The sequence below is a fragment of the Nasonia vitripennis genome, chromosome 4 (genome assembly GCF_009193385.2).
Source record: "Nasonia vitripennis strain AsymCx chromosome 4, Nvit_psr_1.1, whole genome shotgun sequence".
Taxonomy (NCBI): domain Eukaryota; kingdom Metazoa; phylum Arthropoda; class Insecta; order Hymenoptera; family Pteromalidae; genus Nasonia; species Nasonia vitripennis.
Window position 1 is genome coordinate 21,715,147 of NC_045760.1, and position 17,387 is coordinate 21,732,533.

Here is a 17,387-nt window from a genome sequence, read left to right on the forward strand (position 1 = left end):
TCGGAAAGCTCTCATACTTAGTTCTAGAGAGGTATGGGGGTTATCGTCTCTAGAACGGTGGACTCACCTGCGATCGGAACAGGATCCGAAGCGCGCGGGTTTAATATAACATCATGGCTCAAAAAAATCAAATCCGAACCAAAAGGGACTTAAGGGTCGGAACTTGGAATGTTCGCAGTCTATACAGAGCAGGTGCGTTTAAAGAACTCGTAAAGGAAGCTGATAGGTACAATCTATATTTGGTAGCAATAGAGGAATCGCGGTGGCCAGATGGCGGAGTACTAGCATCGGGTAACTTCACGTACCTGTATGGGGCCGGGAGTGGGGGATTTCTAGGCACCGGATTTCTCGTAAGCAAAGGCATCATACATTCGGTTAAAAGTTTCAAATCCGTCAATGATAGGCTCTCGTACATCATTATGGAAGGGGAATGGTATAGATATGTATTTATTAATGTACACTGTCCTACGGAGGACAAAGAAGAAGAAGCTAAGGATCTCTATTACGAAACTTTAGAGCAGGTAATCGACCAGTTCGCGTCTTACGACACAAGAATAGTATTAGGCGATTTCAATGCTAAAATAGGTAGGGAGGAAATGTTTAGGCCTACTATACGTAAGGAAAGCCTGCACGAAGCCAGCAATGATAACGGTATTAGGGTCATAAATTTCGCGGCGGCAAAAGATCTTATAATCAAAACTACGTGTTTTAAGCACAAGAACATACACAAGGCAACGTGGACATCGCCGGACGGGGCCACACAGAACCAAATTGATCATTTCCTCATTGAAAAAAGACGTCATACTAATGTTCTTGACGTAAGGGCTTACAGAGGGGCAGATAGCGACTCGGACCACTTCCTAGTAGTAGCCAAATTAAGAGCTAGACTAGTAGCGAATCAAAATAGTAAGCGAGCAAACAAGGTAGAAAGCTTCGATATTGAGAAACTACGAGATAGAACAGAGCGAATTAGGTACCAGATAGAAATTAATAACAGGTTCTCAAGTCTTGTGGAATTTTGAAAATACTAGTCTTGATGAAAGTAGCTTTATTTCAAACGAATTTTATGAAGCATTTATAATATGTTTAGCAGGTAAATTATAGTATTATCTTGTAAAAATATATATTTTTATAGTTTTTTTTGTGAGTATATTTAATTCTTAAATTGCATGAACTGACATAGCTGTTATAATGTGCTCATTTTGCTCGTAGTGATTATTTAAAACTCTCTTGTTAAAATTATAACGAGCATTAGAGTCTCTTATTATTATAAATTAAATTATTGCACAGGTTAGTTAAAAATATTGAAAGTCACTGTTGTAAGATTATATGTATCGTAAAACAGATATGTCAGTACTTTTGTGCGTTAGCTTTGAATCTTTAAATAATATATTTGAACATATTATAAATAATACTACTTATTTTTTAATATCATTGTATTGCAGAAACAGAAAAAGATGCTCAAATCAAGGGCGAAACAAAAACAAAACGACTTATAATGCCAAAAAAATTGACTTCAACTGATTCTAGTGAAAGCGTATGTGCCGATGAGGATGATAAAGTGCATAAATCTGTGAGTATATACAAAATACTTAGCATTTTAAATATTAATACCGTAGTCTTAAAGTGAATTCCATGGATATTGGCATCTGAACAGTATGCAAACAAGTTACGAGTCATGACTGCAAACTCAAAAATTCTAAATTATTATGATTGCTTGTTTCATCAAATTTGGATCTTATTAAATAATTATAATCATTCATATTATTCTAAACTTGATTACAGTAATATACTATATTTATATTTATTTTCTGTACTTACAGCAGTGTACTAAAATATTGAAAAAAATTGTTGGTAAACAAAATTCTCAACAAACATTACAAAAATTTAAACAGCAGATTCTAATAAACAGTAGAACAACAATCAATCAAGAGAATGAAGAAGCTTTCATGTCTTCATCAAATACTATTAACGGAAAATTAAATTTAGAACCAAAAGTATTAATAAACAGGATACAAAAAGAAAATAGGAGTTGTTATGCGTCCAAAAAAGGTTAGTTATTATCAGATTTTATCACATATACTATTACAAAGTTATGCGATTCCTGTGCAAGCCCGTATTTATAATCCAAACGTATTTTATTCTTCATTTGACCTAAATTTGACAATTTAAGCGAAAAGCAGCATGTTTTTTCTGGAAAGCAGTTTTGTGTGCAGCGCAGCACAACGCTACTCAACTCTTGGTTTTTTATTGTGTTATTTAGAAAGCCGTACTCAATATAAGAGACTCGTTTTTAGATATCCAAAAACGAGTCTCTTATATTGAGGGGATACACCACTTATAAATCCTGAAAAAAATATTTATGAGGCAAAATTACAAAATTAAAGTAATAGATTTAAAATTTTTTTTAGTGATATTTGGTATAATTAGCTTCAATTCTACCGTGCTAGAACATTAATTACACATACTTACTCAATTGGGTTTTACACATCAAACCTCACCTAACCTCCAAATATCTTCTTTTCGACATTGGAAATATAAAATGTCCTGTGGCGGCGTTGCTTTAGATCCGGCCGCCCCTAAAAATTCTTACATTTTTAAAACTTTTGAAATTTTGAAAATTCCACAATATTTAACATTTTCTTGATTTTTAAAATTTTTTAAATTCAGTAAATTACAAGACAGTACAAGATAAAAAGTACCAAGAGTGGAATTAAATAATTTTTTAAAAATATTTTTCTAATTAAGTATACATTTTTAAACCTCTTGCTGATCAAATTTGATAGAATAAAATACGTTAAAAATAATAAGTTTTCACTTTTCACGATTATGATGACTTTAGTTTCGTGTTGCATACAGGACTTTATCCACGACTTAACTGTGTAGCCACTTTGTTGTCTGAAAAATTGGGACCTACACATCCATTGTTAATGCAAACTAAATTTTCAAAATTTTAAGTTTTTAAAATTAAATGTTTTTTTTTATTCTTCCACAAATTAAAAATTTTTTGAAATCATTAAAAATTGTATTCCCGCAAATGCGGCAAAAAATCTATGAGAGAATATAAGACTACTTTAGTCCCGCTTTTCGGGGAATAAAGTGGCTATGATAGTTAAGCCGTGAAAAAATATTAATATCAAATATCAAAGAAACTATAATGATAACTGTGTTTCAATATTACATTAGCTTTGCTCAGGAAGGTAAATATATGTGAAAAAGTTGAATTTATCATTTTCTTTTAGATTTATTCAAGAAAAAAAAGACTCTGATAAAGAAAATGAGAAATCTATGGAAAAATTCATACTTTCATCACCATTACCGCTTCGATGCTCGACACAAGTAGACCATATGTCAAAACGCACGTATGCACAGTGGTCGCGTACATCTATTCGTTCACCGCATACAAATGCACGTTTAAATTCCTTATCACGATCGCAACCGTCTCGACGTAAATCACGGTCACCTTTTTCGCGGCAAGAATCACGGACATCAAAGTCTCAGCCTGAGCGACATTTGACAACTACTCGTTACCGTTCACGTTCGAATACACCTCGGCATCGTACATCAGAACCGTTAATGTCCAAGCGTGAATTACAAGTAAAATCTACACAAAGCAAGCCACCGTCACCTCCGTCGCATACACTTCAGCATCTCTCACAAGCGAAATCTCAGGATAAGTCACCATGTTCTCAGCGTCAGTATGACAAACCGAAACCTCCGCTGCAACATAAGTCAGTGTTGGCTAAATCTCAAACTGCACCGCAGATATCCCCACATCACTCACGATCTTATACATCTCGGCGTCACTCCCGATCGCAGTCATCTCGGCATCACTCCCGATCGCAGTCATCTCGGCGTCACTCACGGTCGCAAACCCCTCGTCCTCACTCACGATCGCAGACACTTCGGCGTCACTCGCGCTCGAAAACATCTCGGCGTCACTCACGATCCCAGTCTTTTCGGCATCACTCACGATCCCAGTCTTTTCGGCGTCACTCACGATCCCAGTCTTTTCGGTGTCACTCGCGCTCGAAAACATCTCTGTGTCACTCCCGATCGCAGTCATCTCGGCGTCACTCGCGCTCGAAAACATCTTGGCATCACTCACGATCCCAGTCATTTCGGGGTCACTCGCGCTCGATAATATCTCGGCGTCATTCGCGCTCGCAGACATCTCGGCCTCACTCACGATCGCAGTCACCTTATCTCTCTCTTCAGCAGCTAACACAATCGCAATCTTCTCATGATAAATTACCATTACCTCAGCCTCAGCATGATGTATCATCACCTCAGCCGCAGCCTGATTCAGGTTCACCTAAATCTCAAACTTCACCACAGAAATCCCCACATCACTCACAATCACAGTCAGCTTGTCTCTCACTTCAACAGCTAACACAATTATCTCAGCCTCAGCATGATGTATCATCACATCAGCCGCAGCATGATTCAGGTTCACCCAAATCTCAAACTGCACCACAGAAATCCCCACATCACTCACGATCGCATACACCTCGGCATCACTCACGGTCGCGGACACCTCCGCATCAGTCACAATCGCAGACATCTCGGCGTCACTCACGGTCGCAAAAACCTCGTCGTCACTCACGATCGCAGACACCTCGACGTCACTCACGGTCGCAAACACCTCATCGTCACTCACGATCGCAGACACCTCGGCGTCATTCACGGTCGCAAACCCCTCGTCGTCACTCACGATCGCAGACACCTCGGCGTCTCTCACGGCCGCGGACACCTCGGTGTCACTCACGGTCGCAAACACCTCGGCGTCACTCACGGTCGCGTTCGCGTCCACACAGTTCTCATCATTCGACCCCACGTTCGCATATTAGAGATCGTGCACGTCATCATTCACGTAGTGCTGGTCCACATCACGGTAATTGTTTTAAACACAGATTTCAATTATTTTTATTGGTTAAATTGTTTCATTTTTTATCCTTTAAAATATGTTATTTTGCAGAACATCCTGAATGTGCAGTGAAATTTTTAAAAGAGTTTAAGCCAAAGTTATATCGTATGTATAAAAAGAAAGGTTTCGACTTAGAATCAGTAATTCCAGAAAGATACCGAAAATATCAACGGTTAAGAGACGATAAGGTATATTGTCTATTATTTTATACTACCATTAAAACTCATTTAAGTAATATTTTAATTACATTTTGAAAATATTCTAGATATATTTAGGATGTGGATTATCTGTCGGTAAAAAGAAATGGAGAATAGCACAATATAAGCGCCGAACAGGCTTTTTATGTGATCTTGGGTACATATTATGGAAATGACGAGATTTGGCAAATCGTTGTTTAAATTTGTCTAAAGTTAAAACGCAAATACCAAATAGAAGTCCAGTAAAGCTGTGTACTCCAAGAAAACTTAATTTGTATTTAAGTAAGTATTACATATGTACAGAATTGTCTGACAAAATATTTTTTACTTAGAATATGTGAAAAAATATTTAATATTTTATGTATGATATCTACAAAAACACCGGAGCTGAATCAACAAATGCAAGACAGAAATCACAATCCATGACGTCACTATCACCACGCAGCAGTATTCTTTCAATCCCAAGGAAAACCGACGCAGCTAAAAAACTGTAATACGATCATGGAGCAGAACATCGAGTTAATTGACAGTGTACAAAAAGATATAATTCAAACAGAAAATACTTTTCATAGTGTTATCACTCTCAATAATTACGTGAAATATAAAAAAGAATATATTTTATACTTAAATATTCGCAGCCTTAATGGTAATTTTTTACAACTCCAAGCACTTATTGAGAGCTTAAATACTAAGCCTAGTATTATAGTTTGCGTCGAAACTTGGATCATAGATTATTGAAACTATTTTAATCTGAACGGATACAAATTATATTACAATAATAGCAAAATAAACAAATCGGATGGTGTAGTGATGTATATTGAGAATTCCATTATTGAAAGTACTGAAATTATTGAAATAGGTAAACTTAAAATAATTAATTCAATCATTGAAACTGATAATGGCAATATAGAGATATCAGCACTATACAGATCACATGCCATTCCAAAAATTGAATTTATCACCAATATAAAACAATTACTATATAACAAGAAATATGCTAACAATCACTTAATTATAGGTGATTTTAACATTGACCTACTAAATCTAGATAATATTAGTCAGGAATTTCTGAACAATTTTTTAGATAATGGTTATCTACCGGGATTTCAAGGTATTACTAGACCGTCCGATAGGAATAATAACACTGGAACATGCATTGATCATATATTTACTAAAGCTAAGACAATACACACTTTACATTTTAAATTATTAAGTACAGTAACAGATCATTACCCATTATTTACAGCATTAAGTACATTAAAGAAAAAAAAATATAGAAGAATCAATAACCTAAATAAATTATGATAAATTAAGTAGCATAGCCAGTAGAGAAAAATGGAGTACAGTATTCTCAATGCATGATCCTAATGTAGCTGTGAATACATTGTTAGAAAAAATAAATAATTGTGTACAACGGGCTACTTTCATAAAGAAATTAAACAATAAACACAATAACAAAGTACCCAGAAGTAAATGGATCACTAAGGCAATACTAAATTCTTGCGAAAGAAAAGAAATACTATACAAATTATGGAAAACTGAACCAAATAATGTGAATCTAAAGATAGAATATCGGAATTATATTAAAATTTTAAATAGGGTAATTAAAGAAGCAAAAATAATATATGATAGAGATCAGGTTGTAAAAAATAGTGATAATCCCAGAAACATGTGGAGAGTATTCAAACAAAAACTAGGTAAAAATGCGAAAAAAGATAGAAATATAAACCAGATTTATGATGATAGGAAAAATTTAATAAATAATCATACAGATATTGCTAACCATTTCAACTCTTACTTTAGTAGCATCGGCAAAACATTGAGTGATCAAATAGTGCAACCAATGAATGTAAACGTCAAATTACCAAAGATAAATAATAATTCTATTTTTATTACGCCTACTAATTACTTTGAAATTACTGGCATAATTCAAAATATGAAATTAAAGAATGGAGGAGTAGACAACATAAACTCTAAATCACTAAAAACTCTAACACAGTACATAGTAGACCCACTGGTACATATTATAAATATATGCATAGAAAAATCTATATGGCCGACTGCGTTAAAAAATGCTGATATAATACCGATACATAAAACTGGAAACTAGAGGAATATAACTAATTATAGACCAATATCTTTAATATCACATGTAGCAAAGATCTTCGAAAAAATCATTTATAATAGAATATTGAGTTTTATTAGTACATTTAATATTTTATCCAGTAATCAATATGGTTTTGTTAAAAATAGAGGTGCGAAAGATGCTCTGGCAGAAATAACCAAGATTATTTATGAGAAATTAGACAATAGTACCCCGATTGCAATCACTTTTCTCGATCTTGCGAAAGCTTTTGATACGGTAGATCATAAGATACTACTTGATAAACTTTACAATTATGGAATCAGAGGCACGGCACACAAACTTATAACAAGTTATCTGGAAGGTAGAAATCAAAGAGTAAAAATTAATGACTGTATAAGTGAATCCAAAACAATTACTACGGGTGTACCACAAGGTACTATCTTAGGTCCACTGTTTTTTATTATATATGTTAATGATCTCTTGCAAAATATGCCTGCAAATTCAATAATATCATATGCGGATGATACAGCAATTATTTCGACGGATAGTTCTTGGACAGGAGTAGAGGAAAAAATGACTAACTACCTGTATAAAGTATCTAACTGGCTTGCACTAAATAAGCTATAACTAAACATTGACAAAACAGTTTATATGACGATCGGGAACTACTCTGATAGCGTACCTAAAGATTTTTTAATACAAATTGATGGCAAAGACATCAAAAGAGTTGAAAATACCAAGTACTTAGGAATTATTTTTGATTATAATATGAAATGGATAAATCATATACAGTATTTAATAAATAAGTTGAAATATATGGTATTTATTTTTAAAAAGATTAATAGATTTATGCAAATTAAATCTATAAAAATTATATATTATGCATTTTTCATAGTGTTATAAATTATGGTATAATAGCTTGGGGTGGTGCTTACTCTACTGCTACCAATCTATTACAAAGGCTACAAAACAGAATTTTGAAAATCATAAACAAAAATAATTTTGCTCAGGATAATCCATTGAGTATTGGGCAACTATTTGCATATCAATCACTAATATACCACTACAACACATTAAAAGTTAAATTTTTAAATTCAGAAAGCAAAACTAGGAATAAAAGCATTCAGATACCTAGGAGACTTAAGACTATAAGTAATAAGAATAGTTATATTAAAGCCATAGAAGTTTATAATGATCTGCCAAATAACCTAAAAACTTTAAGCTCTAAGAATTATACTTATAAACTAAGAGAATGGGTTAACTTTCACATGTAAAAAAAAATCTTTTTTATAAAATTAATAAGAAATATTGATAATGTATTTATAAATTGCTATGTATTCTGTATACAAATTTTATTAAAACGTTATTAATCAATCTTTCATATTGTAAAATTGTTAAAGTGTAAGTTAAGTACTACATATCTTGAAATAGATTTTATTTTAGTTATAAGGAACTATAGTTAGTAAGTATACCGGCCTCGCGAACAGGTAACTGCGTTTACCTCTGCGGGAATTTTACTATTATGTAAATAATATGTAATTTTTTGTCTGGTTAATAAAATAAAATAAAATAAAATGATACAGATTTATACGAAGATTATCTAAAGACTCATAAATCCTATGCGCGTATATCAACAAAAACAAGAGATTTGCTGATAAAAGACTGTACTCAGCACCTCAGCGCTCGTATACGAGATGTAAAAGCAGATTTAATCAAATCAGCTAGCCAAGCTGCCTAAATAAAGGTTACCATACTTTATTTAATAAAATTAAATCATTAAAACTGAATGAAAAATTTTTTTTGTATTCCCCTTTAAATGAAATAAATTGTTGAAAGTTATTTTAAATGGATGTACTTAAATATCATTTTTTATACTTCATTTTAGTTGTATGAGAATCGTATGAGAATCGTATGAGAATCGCATGAGAATCGTATGCGAATCGTATGAGAATCGTATGAGAATCGCATGAGAATCGTATGCGAATCGTATGAGAATCGTATGAGAATCGTATGAGAATCACGTACGATTTTGGCGTGCTTTTCACATGAGAATCAGATGAGAATCATCTGATTCTCACCTGAGGTTTTTCAGTAGGGACATAGTCTTAGCGCTGGTGCCATCTGAGTGTACATTTTGAGCCCCTCTTAGTAATTTTCACTTGATAAAAATTGGGTTACATTATTTATGTATTTTTTAATCGAAAGTGCCATCACAACTGTTTTTGTAAAACGCATCCTTTTTGAGTTAAAAATAAATAAAGTTTTCACAAAATACGATATATCGCGATTTTTCGAGCTGTTTTTCCCGTTCACTCTCGTGAAATCTAAAAATTCAACGATTTTTAACTTATGAATTATCCGTCTTACGAAAAAAGTTGTAAGAGCACTTTCAATTCAAAAATACCTAAGTAATCTAACCCAATTTTTTTCAATTGCAATTAACGATTATTTGTTTATTACAAAGCAGTAATTTGTTTATAACAAAGAATCTGACGGGTTTTGGGTTTCGTAACTAACAAAATTCGATTCAGCATCTCAAAAAACATAAGAAAACTCCAAGTTACTGAGGGGAGCTCAAAATTTACACTTAGATGGCACCAGCGCCCGGACTCACAGGAATTGACGAAATTCACTAGTTCTGTAGCTGCTCTCAAATTGTTACAAGTGAGAATCTTACGATATTTTGTAACTCTCAATCTAAGCTTTATTTATCAAGTAAAGATATTTTTACCTACACTGTGTGTTCCGATTATTTATTTTTACTACTAGTCAGATTACGTTGAAGTCTGACATCTCGCACATTTTTTACTTTTAGTTTGTGTAAAAGTTGTGAAATACGAGCGGGTGTTCACGCGCCATTACAGCGCTAACCTCAAAATCTAGTTTTACAAATAATTTTTTTCTAATTTAATTTTTCACGAATATAATGAGTAAAGCGCCATAGGTTTGAGATTAGTGAATCATTTTACCGAAAGAAAATGGCATTTGTTTTTTTCTAAGTTGTGAAATACTAAATACCCGTGGCAGGTTTGCGAAGATATAGCTCCGACCTTCCCTTAAAAGTTATTTTAAGTAATAAAAACTATCAGATCAAAAAATAATTAATTTTTTGTATCATAAAATATTATAACAAAACATTCTAATATGTTAATGAATTATTTGCTGTTTAATTATCAGAAATTATTTTGGATACCCCATTCCTAAACCCTGTGTACGTTTGCCGAATATAGTAATATTGTAGCGCAACAATATGTCGTATTTCTGCCTTGAACGTAGGTATAATCAAGTCTAGCCGACGACTGGGTTTCCCCGACCCTGATGATTGGGATCGGCGCCAGTGATGCAAGTTCGTGTCATTAGGCGCTCTCAACCTAGGATGACTGCACCGCTCTATCTACGTAGGACGCCCTACCTTTTGTACTACCTGGAATTTACCTAACCTATTTTGTTTTGTCTACGACGCAATTGTCCTTTTCAGTCAGTTTCTTGTTATTAACAAATTACTATTTTGCAATCAACAAATAATTGCTTTTTTCAATTAAAAAAATTGTATTACAATTTTTAGGTATTATTAAAAAATCTAGTACAATTTATTCTTTCTCCTAAAAGAAGTTTTGTAATAGTAAAATTTTCAGTCCCGCTAATACTTCATAGAAATGTATTTCGAGGTTTTTTGGAATTCAAATTATGCGTTTTTATAAAATGTCCGAGCGGATTGCTGCGTTTGTGTATGTGTTTGTGTGCGTGTATGCGTATAAATGCACAGCGTTATAATTCTAGAAGCATGCAACCGATCATAATACAATTTGACATGTTGCAGTTTGCTTCTCACAGTAAGAAGTGCAAACACGCCGTGTTGTTAGTACAAAAAATTATTATTTATTAAATTTACATTATTTATAAACGAATCTTAAAATCTATGTGAATCTAAGTTTTGTAATGGCGCGTAGTACAAATGTTGATTATCAAAAATTCAAATCGAGAATAAGTTTAGTATCTTTTAGGTTTTTTAAGTTTTTCCTTTTTCAAGATTTTTCTGTTGTTTTAGTGGCTTGTAAGCCCATTTATAGTGGAATTTGCAGTGCTTTTATCCGTTGGAGAAATTTTGCTTGACGAAGCCAAATTTACGTAACACGGCTTTGGATTAGACCGTACGCAGTCTCCGACCCTTAGGAAGGACCTAATCCAAGCGTCAGGTATGTGCCCCGAGAGGTAGAGGAAGCTAATGACGCTTGCACCGAAATTAGGACCCCTGCAGCGACGGATAATCTTTACTACCTGGAGCAGCGTCGGATTAACGCCCGCATAATTCATATTCATTACAGCCGTTAGGTTCCGATGCTACGGTTTTTCCCGGCTACTATGGTCCGGAAGCTGTTACAATGCCGCTACCCTAAGCGGGTCTTGGGCGTTGTCGTCCAGATCGGACGGGTGGGTGCCTATCACCACTACACAGCGCGTCCTTAGGTTGCGGATAGAGGAACAGCCCCTGAGAAAGAGGTTAGCTGCGAATAAATTGAATAAGCAGCCGCGGACAGCCGATAGGAACAGGCGTGGGTGTGATGAGCCCACACTGTCGAACGCATTCATCTAGAAACACTACGCAAGCACCACAACAACAAAAACACTTCACATTATCTCTTATCTCTCAATCTATCTCTTTCATCACACATTACAAAAATGGGCAAAAATCCTGCTGCCGAGGAGGATGCGGGAGCGATGACAACTGCCCCGAAAGGGGATGTGTAGAATGATTCGTCACCTGGTCTTACGCGGTAACGATGCCAGCGAAGGCGCGCTGCCTTGCAGGGGGGCGTTAGGATGCGAGAATGAAACCGTAGTGTGTCTGACGACGAATTGACACTGTCCTCGTCAAAGTCGGAAAGCTCTCATACTTAGTTCTAGAGAGGTATGGGGGTTATCGTCTCTAGAACGGTGGACTCACCTGCGATCGGAACAGGATCCGAAGCGCGCGGGTTTAAGATAACATCATGGCTCAAAAAAATCAAATCCGAACCAAAAGGGACTTAAGGGTTGGAACTTGGAATGTTCGCAGTCTATACAGAGCAGGTGCGTTTAAAGAACTCGTAAAGGAAGCTGATAGGTACAATCTATATTTGGTAGCAATAGAGGAATCGCGGTGGCCAGATGGCGGAGTACTAGCATCGGGTAACTTCACGTACCTGTATGGGGCCGGGAGTGGGGGATCTCTAGGCACCGGATTTCTCGTAAGCAAAAGCATCATACATTCGGTTAAAAGTTTCAAATCCGTCAATGATAGGCTCTCGTACATCATTATGGAAGGGGAATGGTATAGATATGTATTTATTAATGTACACTGTCCTACGGAGGACAAAGAAGAAGAAGCTAAGGATCTCTATTACGAAACTTTAGAGCAGGTAATCGACCAGTTCGCGTCTTACGACACAAGAATAGTATTAGGCGATTTCAATGCTAAAATAGGTAGGGAGGAAATGTTTAGGCCTACTATACGTAAGGAAAGCCTGCACGAAGCCAGCAATGATAACGGTATTAGGGTCATAAATTTCGCGGCGGCAAAAGATCTTATAATCAAAACTACGTGTTTTAAGTACAAGAACATACACAAGGCAACGTGGACATCGCCGGACGGGGCCACACAGAACCAAATTGATCATTTCCTCATTGAAAAAAGACGACATACTAATGTTCATGACGTAAGGGCTTACAGAGGGGCAGATAGCGACTCGGACCAATTCCTAGTAGTAGCCAAATTAAGAGCTAGACTAGTAGCGAATCAAAATAGTAAGCGAGCAAACAAGGTAGAAAGCTTCGATATTGAGAAACTACGAGATAGAACAGAGCGAATTAGGTACCAGATAGAAATTAATAACAGGTTTCAGGCACTTGAAGAAGCAAACACATCGCCGGAGGGGAATGACGAACCGAATAGCTTATGGGGGGACATCGAAAAAACGGTAAAAGAGGCCGCGAACAAAGTACTGGGTAAAAAGAAAAAGCCAAAGAGCAAACCATGGTTTGACGAAGAGTGCGAACTCTGGTTTGAAAGGCGCAAAAAGGCTAAATTAGATAGCTTACAAAATAGAAGCGACAGGACCGTAGAAGAGTATTCTAACGTAAGGAAACAGACAAGAGCGATCTACAGAAATAAGAAGCGGGAGTATCAAAAGAATCTTATTAGGAGAATAGAAACTAACAGTAAGGAAAATAACCCCTGCGAAATGTACAGAGGGATTAACGCCATCAGAAAGGGTTTTAGGAGTAGAGCGCAATTGATGAAGGACGAAAACGGGGACCTCGTAACAAATGACAACGAATTACTGTCGCTGTGGAAAAATTATTTCGATAAATTATTAAACGTGCACGAAAATAGCGAAGAATTAGGGGACGAAATTCACACTGCTGAACCCCACGTGGAGGAACCGAGCTACCAAGAAGTAGAGGCCGCGATTAAAAAACTAAAAAACAACAAAGCCGCGGGAAATGACTCTATACCAGCTGAGTTACTCAAATATGGGGGCGTCGAGCTCACTTTCAAAATCTATAAACTAGTATGTGCCATCTGGAAAAATGAAACAATACCCGAAAATTGGAAGGAATCTATCATTATACCGATTTTTAAAAAGGGGGATAAGACAGACTGCAATAACTATAGGGGTATTTTCATTATTTCACTTTTAGCAACGTGCTACAAAGTTCTGTCAAACGTAATACAAGCTAGACTCACTCCATTCGCGGAAGATATAGTAGGAGATTATCAGTGCGGATTTCGGCGCAACAGATCGACGAGCGATCAAATGTTTACCATAAGACAGTTGTTAGAGAAAAAGTGAGAATTTTGCGAAACCATACACCAACTATTTATAGATTTTAAAAAAGCGTACGACTCTATTAAGCGAAGCAAAATGTATCAAATTCTAGTACTCCTCGGTGTACCGAAAAAACTCGTGAGATTAATTCAAATATGTCTGAACGAAAGCACGGGAAAGGTCCGAGTAGGCGGTAATGTATCAGAACCCTTGATGATACGCGATGGTTTAAAACAAGGGGATGGACTCTCTACGGTGCTGTTCAACTTAACGTTAGAGTATGCCGTTAGAAAAATGCAGGTTAGCCAGATGGGCGCAACGCTTAATGGAACAACGCAGATACTAGGCTACGCAGATGATTTGGATATACTGGGGGATTGTTGGGAAACGGTAGCAAGAAACGCGGAAATCCTCATAAAAGCGGTGGAGTATACAGGGTTAGAAGTGAGTGAATCAAAAACAAAGTACATGATTGTGGATAAGCTAGGCATCTGCAGAGGGGAGGAAGATCTCAGAGTTGGGAATTTTACTTTTGAAAAGGTTAGCGAATTCAGGTATCTGGGTACGACCATAAATGATAGAAACGAGATTAATGTCGAAATAAATAAGAGACTCCATTCGGGTAATGCTTGCTTCTACGCCGTGAGTAATTTACTTAAGTCGAGGCTGTTGTCTAAAAACGTTAAAATAAGAATATACAGGACAATAATACTGCCGGTGGTTCTGTACGGGTGCGAAACGTGGGCTCTCACTAAGCAGGCGGACAACCGTTTTAGGGTATTTGAAAATAAAGTCTTGCGAAAAATATACGGGCCGAAGAAAGATGAGGAAACCGGGGAATGGAGGAGACTACACAATAATGAGTTACACAATCTGTACGCGTCACCAAATATTAACAGAATAATAAAATCGCGCAGATTGGGATGGGCAGGGCACGTAGCGAGAATGGGAGACGACCGTACGGCAGCGTGTGTCATGAAGCGTAGGCCGATGGTAACGCGACCTCTAGGTAGACCTAGACGTAGATGGGAGGACAACGTAAAAGCGGATCTAGTAGAAATAGGACGGGTGGGTGTCGATTGGAGAGGTGCATCTTGGGTGGGGTTGACACAAGATAGGGCAGCGTGGAAGGCTTGCGTAGATGAGGCGATGAACTTTCGAGTTCCAAATGCCATGTAAAAAAAATAAAAAACTATGGTCCGGAAGATTTTTTCCAGAATTTAGAAACGTACGTATATAATGTATGTATATAACGTACATACATTATTTTGTGTTCAAACAGTCATGCATATAATATATTTTCTGATTCTGAATCCGGGATTTTTTTCATGATTCTGTTTATTTTATGGCCATTTTCCGATTTTTGAAAGAATATATTTGCTTCTTTTTGATGATATGATTTGTACAATAAATTCAAAATTAGTGTTTTTATAACACGTGCATTGAAAACGCGCTTTTCGCCTACGAAAAAGTGGAGCAAAAGTCGAGTTTTTCAAGCCTGGGCGAATGGCCTTTTCAGTGTTTTTGTGTATATGTACATATAAACACACCCAAACACACATATATACATATATCTTAAGGCGAAAAAGTGTTTTCCCTAGGAGCGAAAGTATACAGCACTTTCGCCTCTAAAAATTTCAAAACTTTTAGAATTTTTAAAATTTAATAAAATTTTATAAATTTCGAAAATTCTGCTTTTTTAGGGAGGGTAAAAAGAGCGCTATTGATGCCCTGATTATAAAAAGCATGGTACACAACAAGGAACGAATTGGTTTTTTCAGACTCAAATGATGATTGAGCACGAGTGGGAGTCATGGGCGCCTGCGGCTGGTTGCATAGGGTATACAGAGTGAGAGTTTTAAAAAAAATTATGACAATAAAAACGATAATATCTATTTTCTGTAGAAATTTTAAACCACTTTGATGACTAGTTTTTAAGCTAAAAATAAAAAACTAAAAAAATGGATTTTTAATGTAATTTTAGTAATTTTTAACTGAAAATTACTATTTTTCAGAAAAGCCAAAAATTTTAGACATTAAGTAATTTATTTTCAGGTAATATTGGTCGCACGAACGTGTCAGTTGTATCCAAATGCTGCCCCAGCAACTTTAATACAGAAATTCTTCCAGATCTTCTCAATATGGGAGTGGCCAAGACCAGTGCTACTAAAATCTGTTAAAAAAGTTCATTTAGGCTTGCAAGTGTGGGATCCTCGGGTAAATGCTGCAGACAGGCCACCTTATCAGCTTATGCCAATCATTACACCTGCTTACCCTCAGCAGAATTCGACTTTTAATGTAACCATTTCTACGAGGACAATAATGGAGGAGGCAATAAAGACTGGGTTAGCCATTACAAAAGATGCCATGGGTAAAGCTTCGTGGGACAAACTTTTCGAACCACCAAATTTCTTCGACAAATACAAACATTTTGTAATTTTGTCAGCAAGTAGTTTACCTGAAGATGCTCAATTAGAATGGTCAGGATTTATTGAATCGAAGATACGACATTTAATAGGATCATTTGACAGGAATCCGAACATTACATTGGCCCACATTAATCCAAAGTCATTCCCATCGCTAAAGCCTGAAGCAGACGAACACGTTTGTATGTGGCTTATAGGCTTGAAATTCAGAAAAGCCGAAAATCTGAATATTGACCTAACTTCAGACATTAAGTCATTTATTGAAACGACTGAGAGACAAGCGAAAAAAATTAATAATTTGTTTAAAAATGGTATGTTTTTACAAAATTATATCGCTGCAAACCAGATCAAAAGAGGAAGGAAAACATCGAGCAATACTCAGCAAAATTAAAATGCCAAGCTTAACGGAGGAGTTTCTTCAAGAAATAAAAGTAATGAGACGCTCAGGAAGAGTTCAGATGAGAGTCTGGAAAGTAATAATAATAAATGCAAAGTTCAAAATAGTAAGCAGCAACATCAACAGTCACAGTCAATTCCAATCTCCAGCAACTCAGGGTTTGGTAATAGAGGAGTATAAGCCAAATTCAACGCCTGCTAAGACTTGTCGCGCTATCACCTGTATAATAGTATATTTGTAATTATTATATATGTAAATAAATACAAAAAAATTGAATGATAAATATGTGTTTTTCTATTTCATGCAAATAAATTTGGAATTTGGATTGACTAAAAATAATTCAAACAATAACGTAACACGTAAGCAGTAGTAAAAACTGTCCTTAAAAAGTCCTCTCTCCTCTAATAAAAATTACCAGTAGCATCAAAAGATTTAATATCATCTTGAATTTTATCAATTTTATATGTAATTTTTCGCATGGAGTTTTTGTCGGCTTATATTAACCTATATCGGCCTATAAAGAGTTATATCGCATTTTATCAAGC

The 17,387-nt window shown here is 35.8% G+C and overlaps 2 protein-coding genes across 4 annotated transcripts; both read left to right on the forward strand.

Moving 5' to 3' along the window:
• The first annotated feature begins 1,413 nt into the window (after positions 1–1,413).
• On the forward strand, positions 1,414–8,785 carry LOC107981171 (serine/arginine repetitive matrix protein 2-like). 3 transcript variants are annotated; one of them, XM_031928976.1, is made up of 4 exons: positions 1,414–1,573; positions 1,824–2,052; positions 4,979–5,115; positions 5,193–8,785. In XM_031928976.1, the coding sequence occupies exons 1-4, from the start codon at positions 1,499–1,501 to the stop codon at positions 5,298–5,300; spliced, it is 549 nt and encodes a 182-aa protein (XP_031784836.1). In that variant the 5' UTR covers positions 1,414–1,498; the 3' UTR covers positions 5,301–8,785. The 3 variants fall into 3 exon arrangements, with proteins under 3 accessions (XP_031784836.1, XP_031784835.1, XP_031784837.1); XM_031928975.1 differs by lacking the exon at positions 1,414–1,573 and adding an exon at positions 3,243–4,894 and having other exon boundaries at positions 1,915–2,052; XM_031928977.1 differs by lacking the exons at positions 1,414–1,573; positions 5,193–8,785 and adding an exon at positions 3,243–4,894 and having other exon boundaries at positions 1,915–2,052; positions 4,979–5,093.
• LOC116417283 (poly(A) polymerase gamma-like) lies at positions 6,794–17,058 on the forward strand. Its single transcript, XM_031929768.1, has 3 exons — positions 6,794–6,973; positions 7,073–7,141; positions 16,075–17,058. The coding sequence occupies exons 1-3, from the start codon at positions 6,794–6,796 to the stop codon at positions 16,834–16,836; spliced, it is 1,011 nt and encodes a 336-aa protein (XP_031785628.1). The 3' UTR covers positions 16,837–17,058.
• The last annotated feature ends 329 nt before the right edge of the window (positions 17,059–17,387 follow it).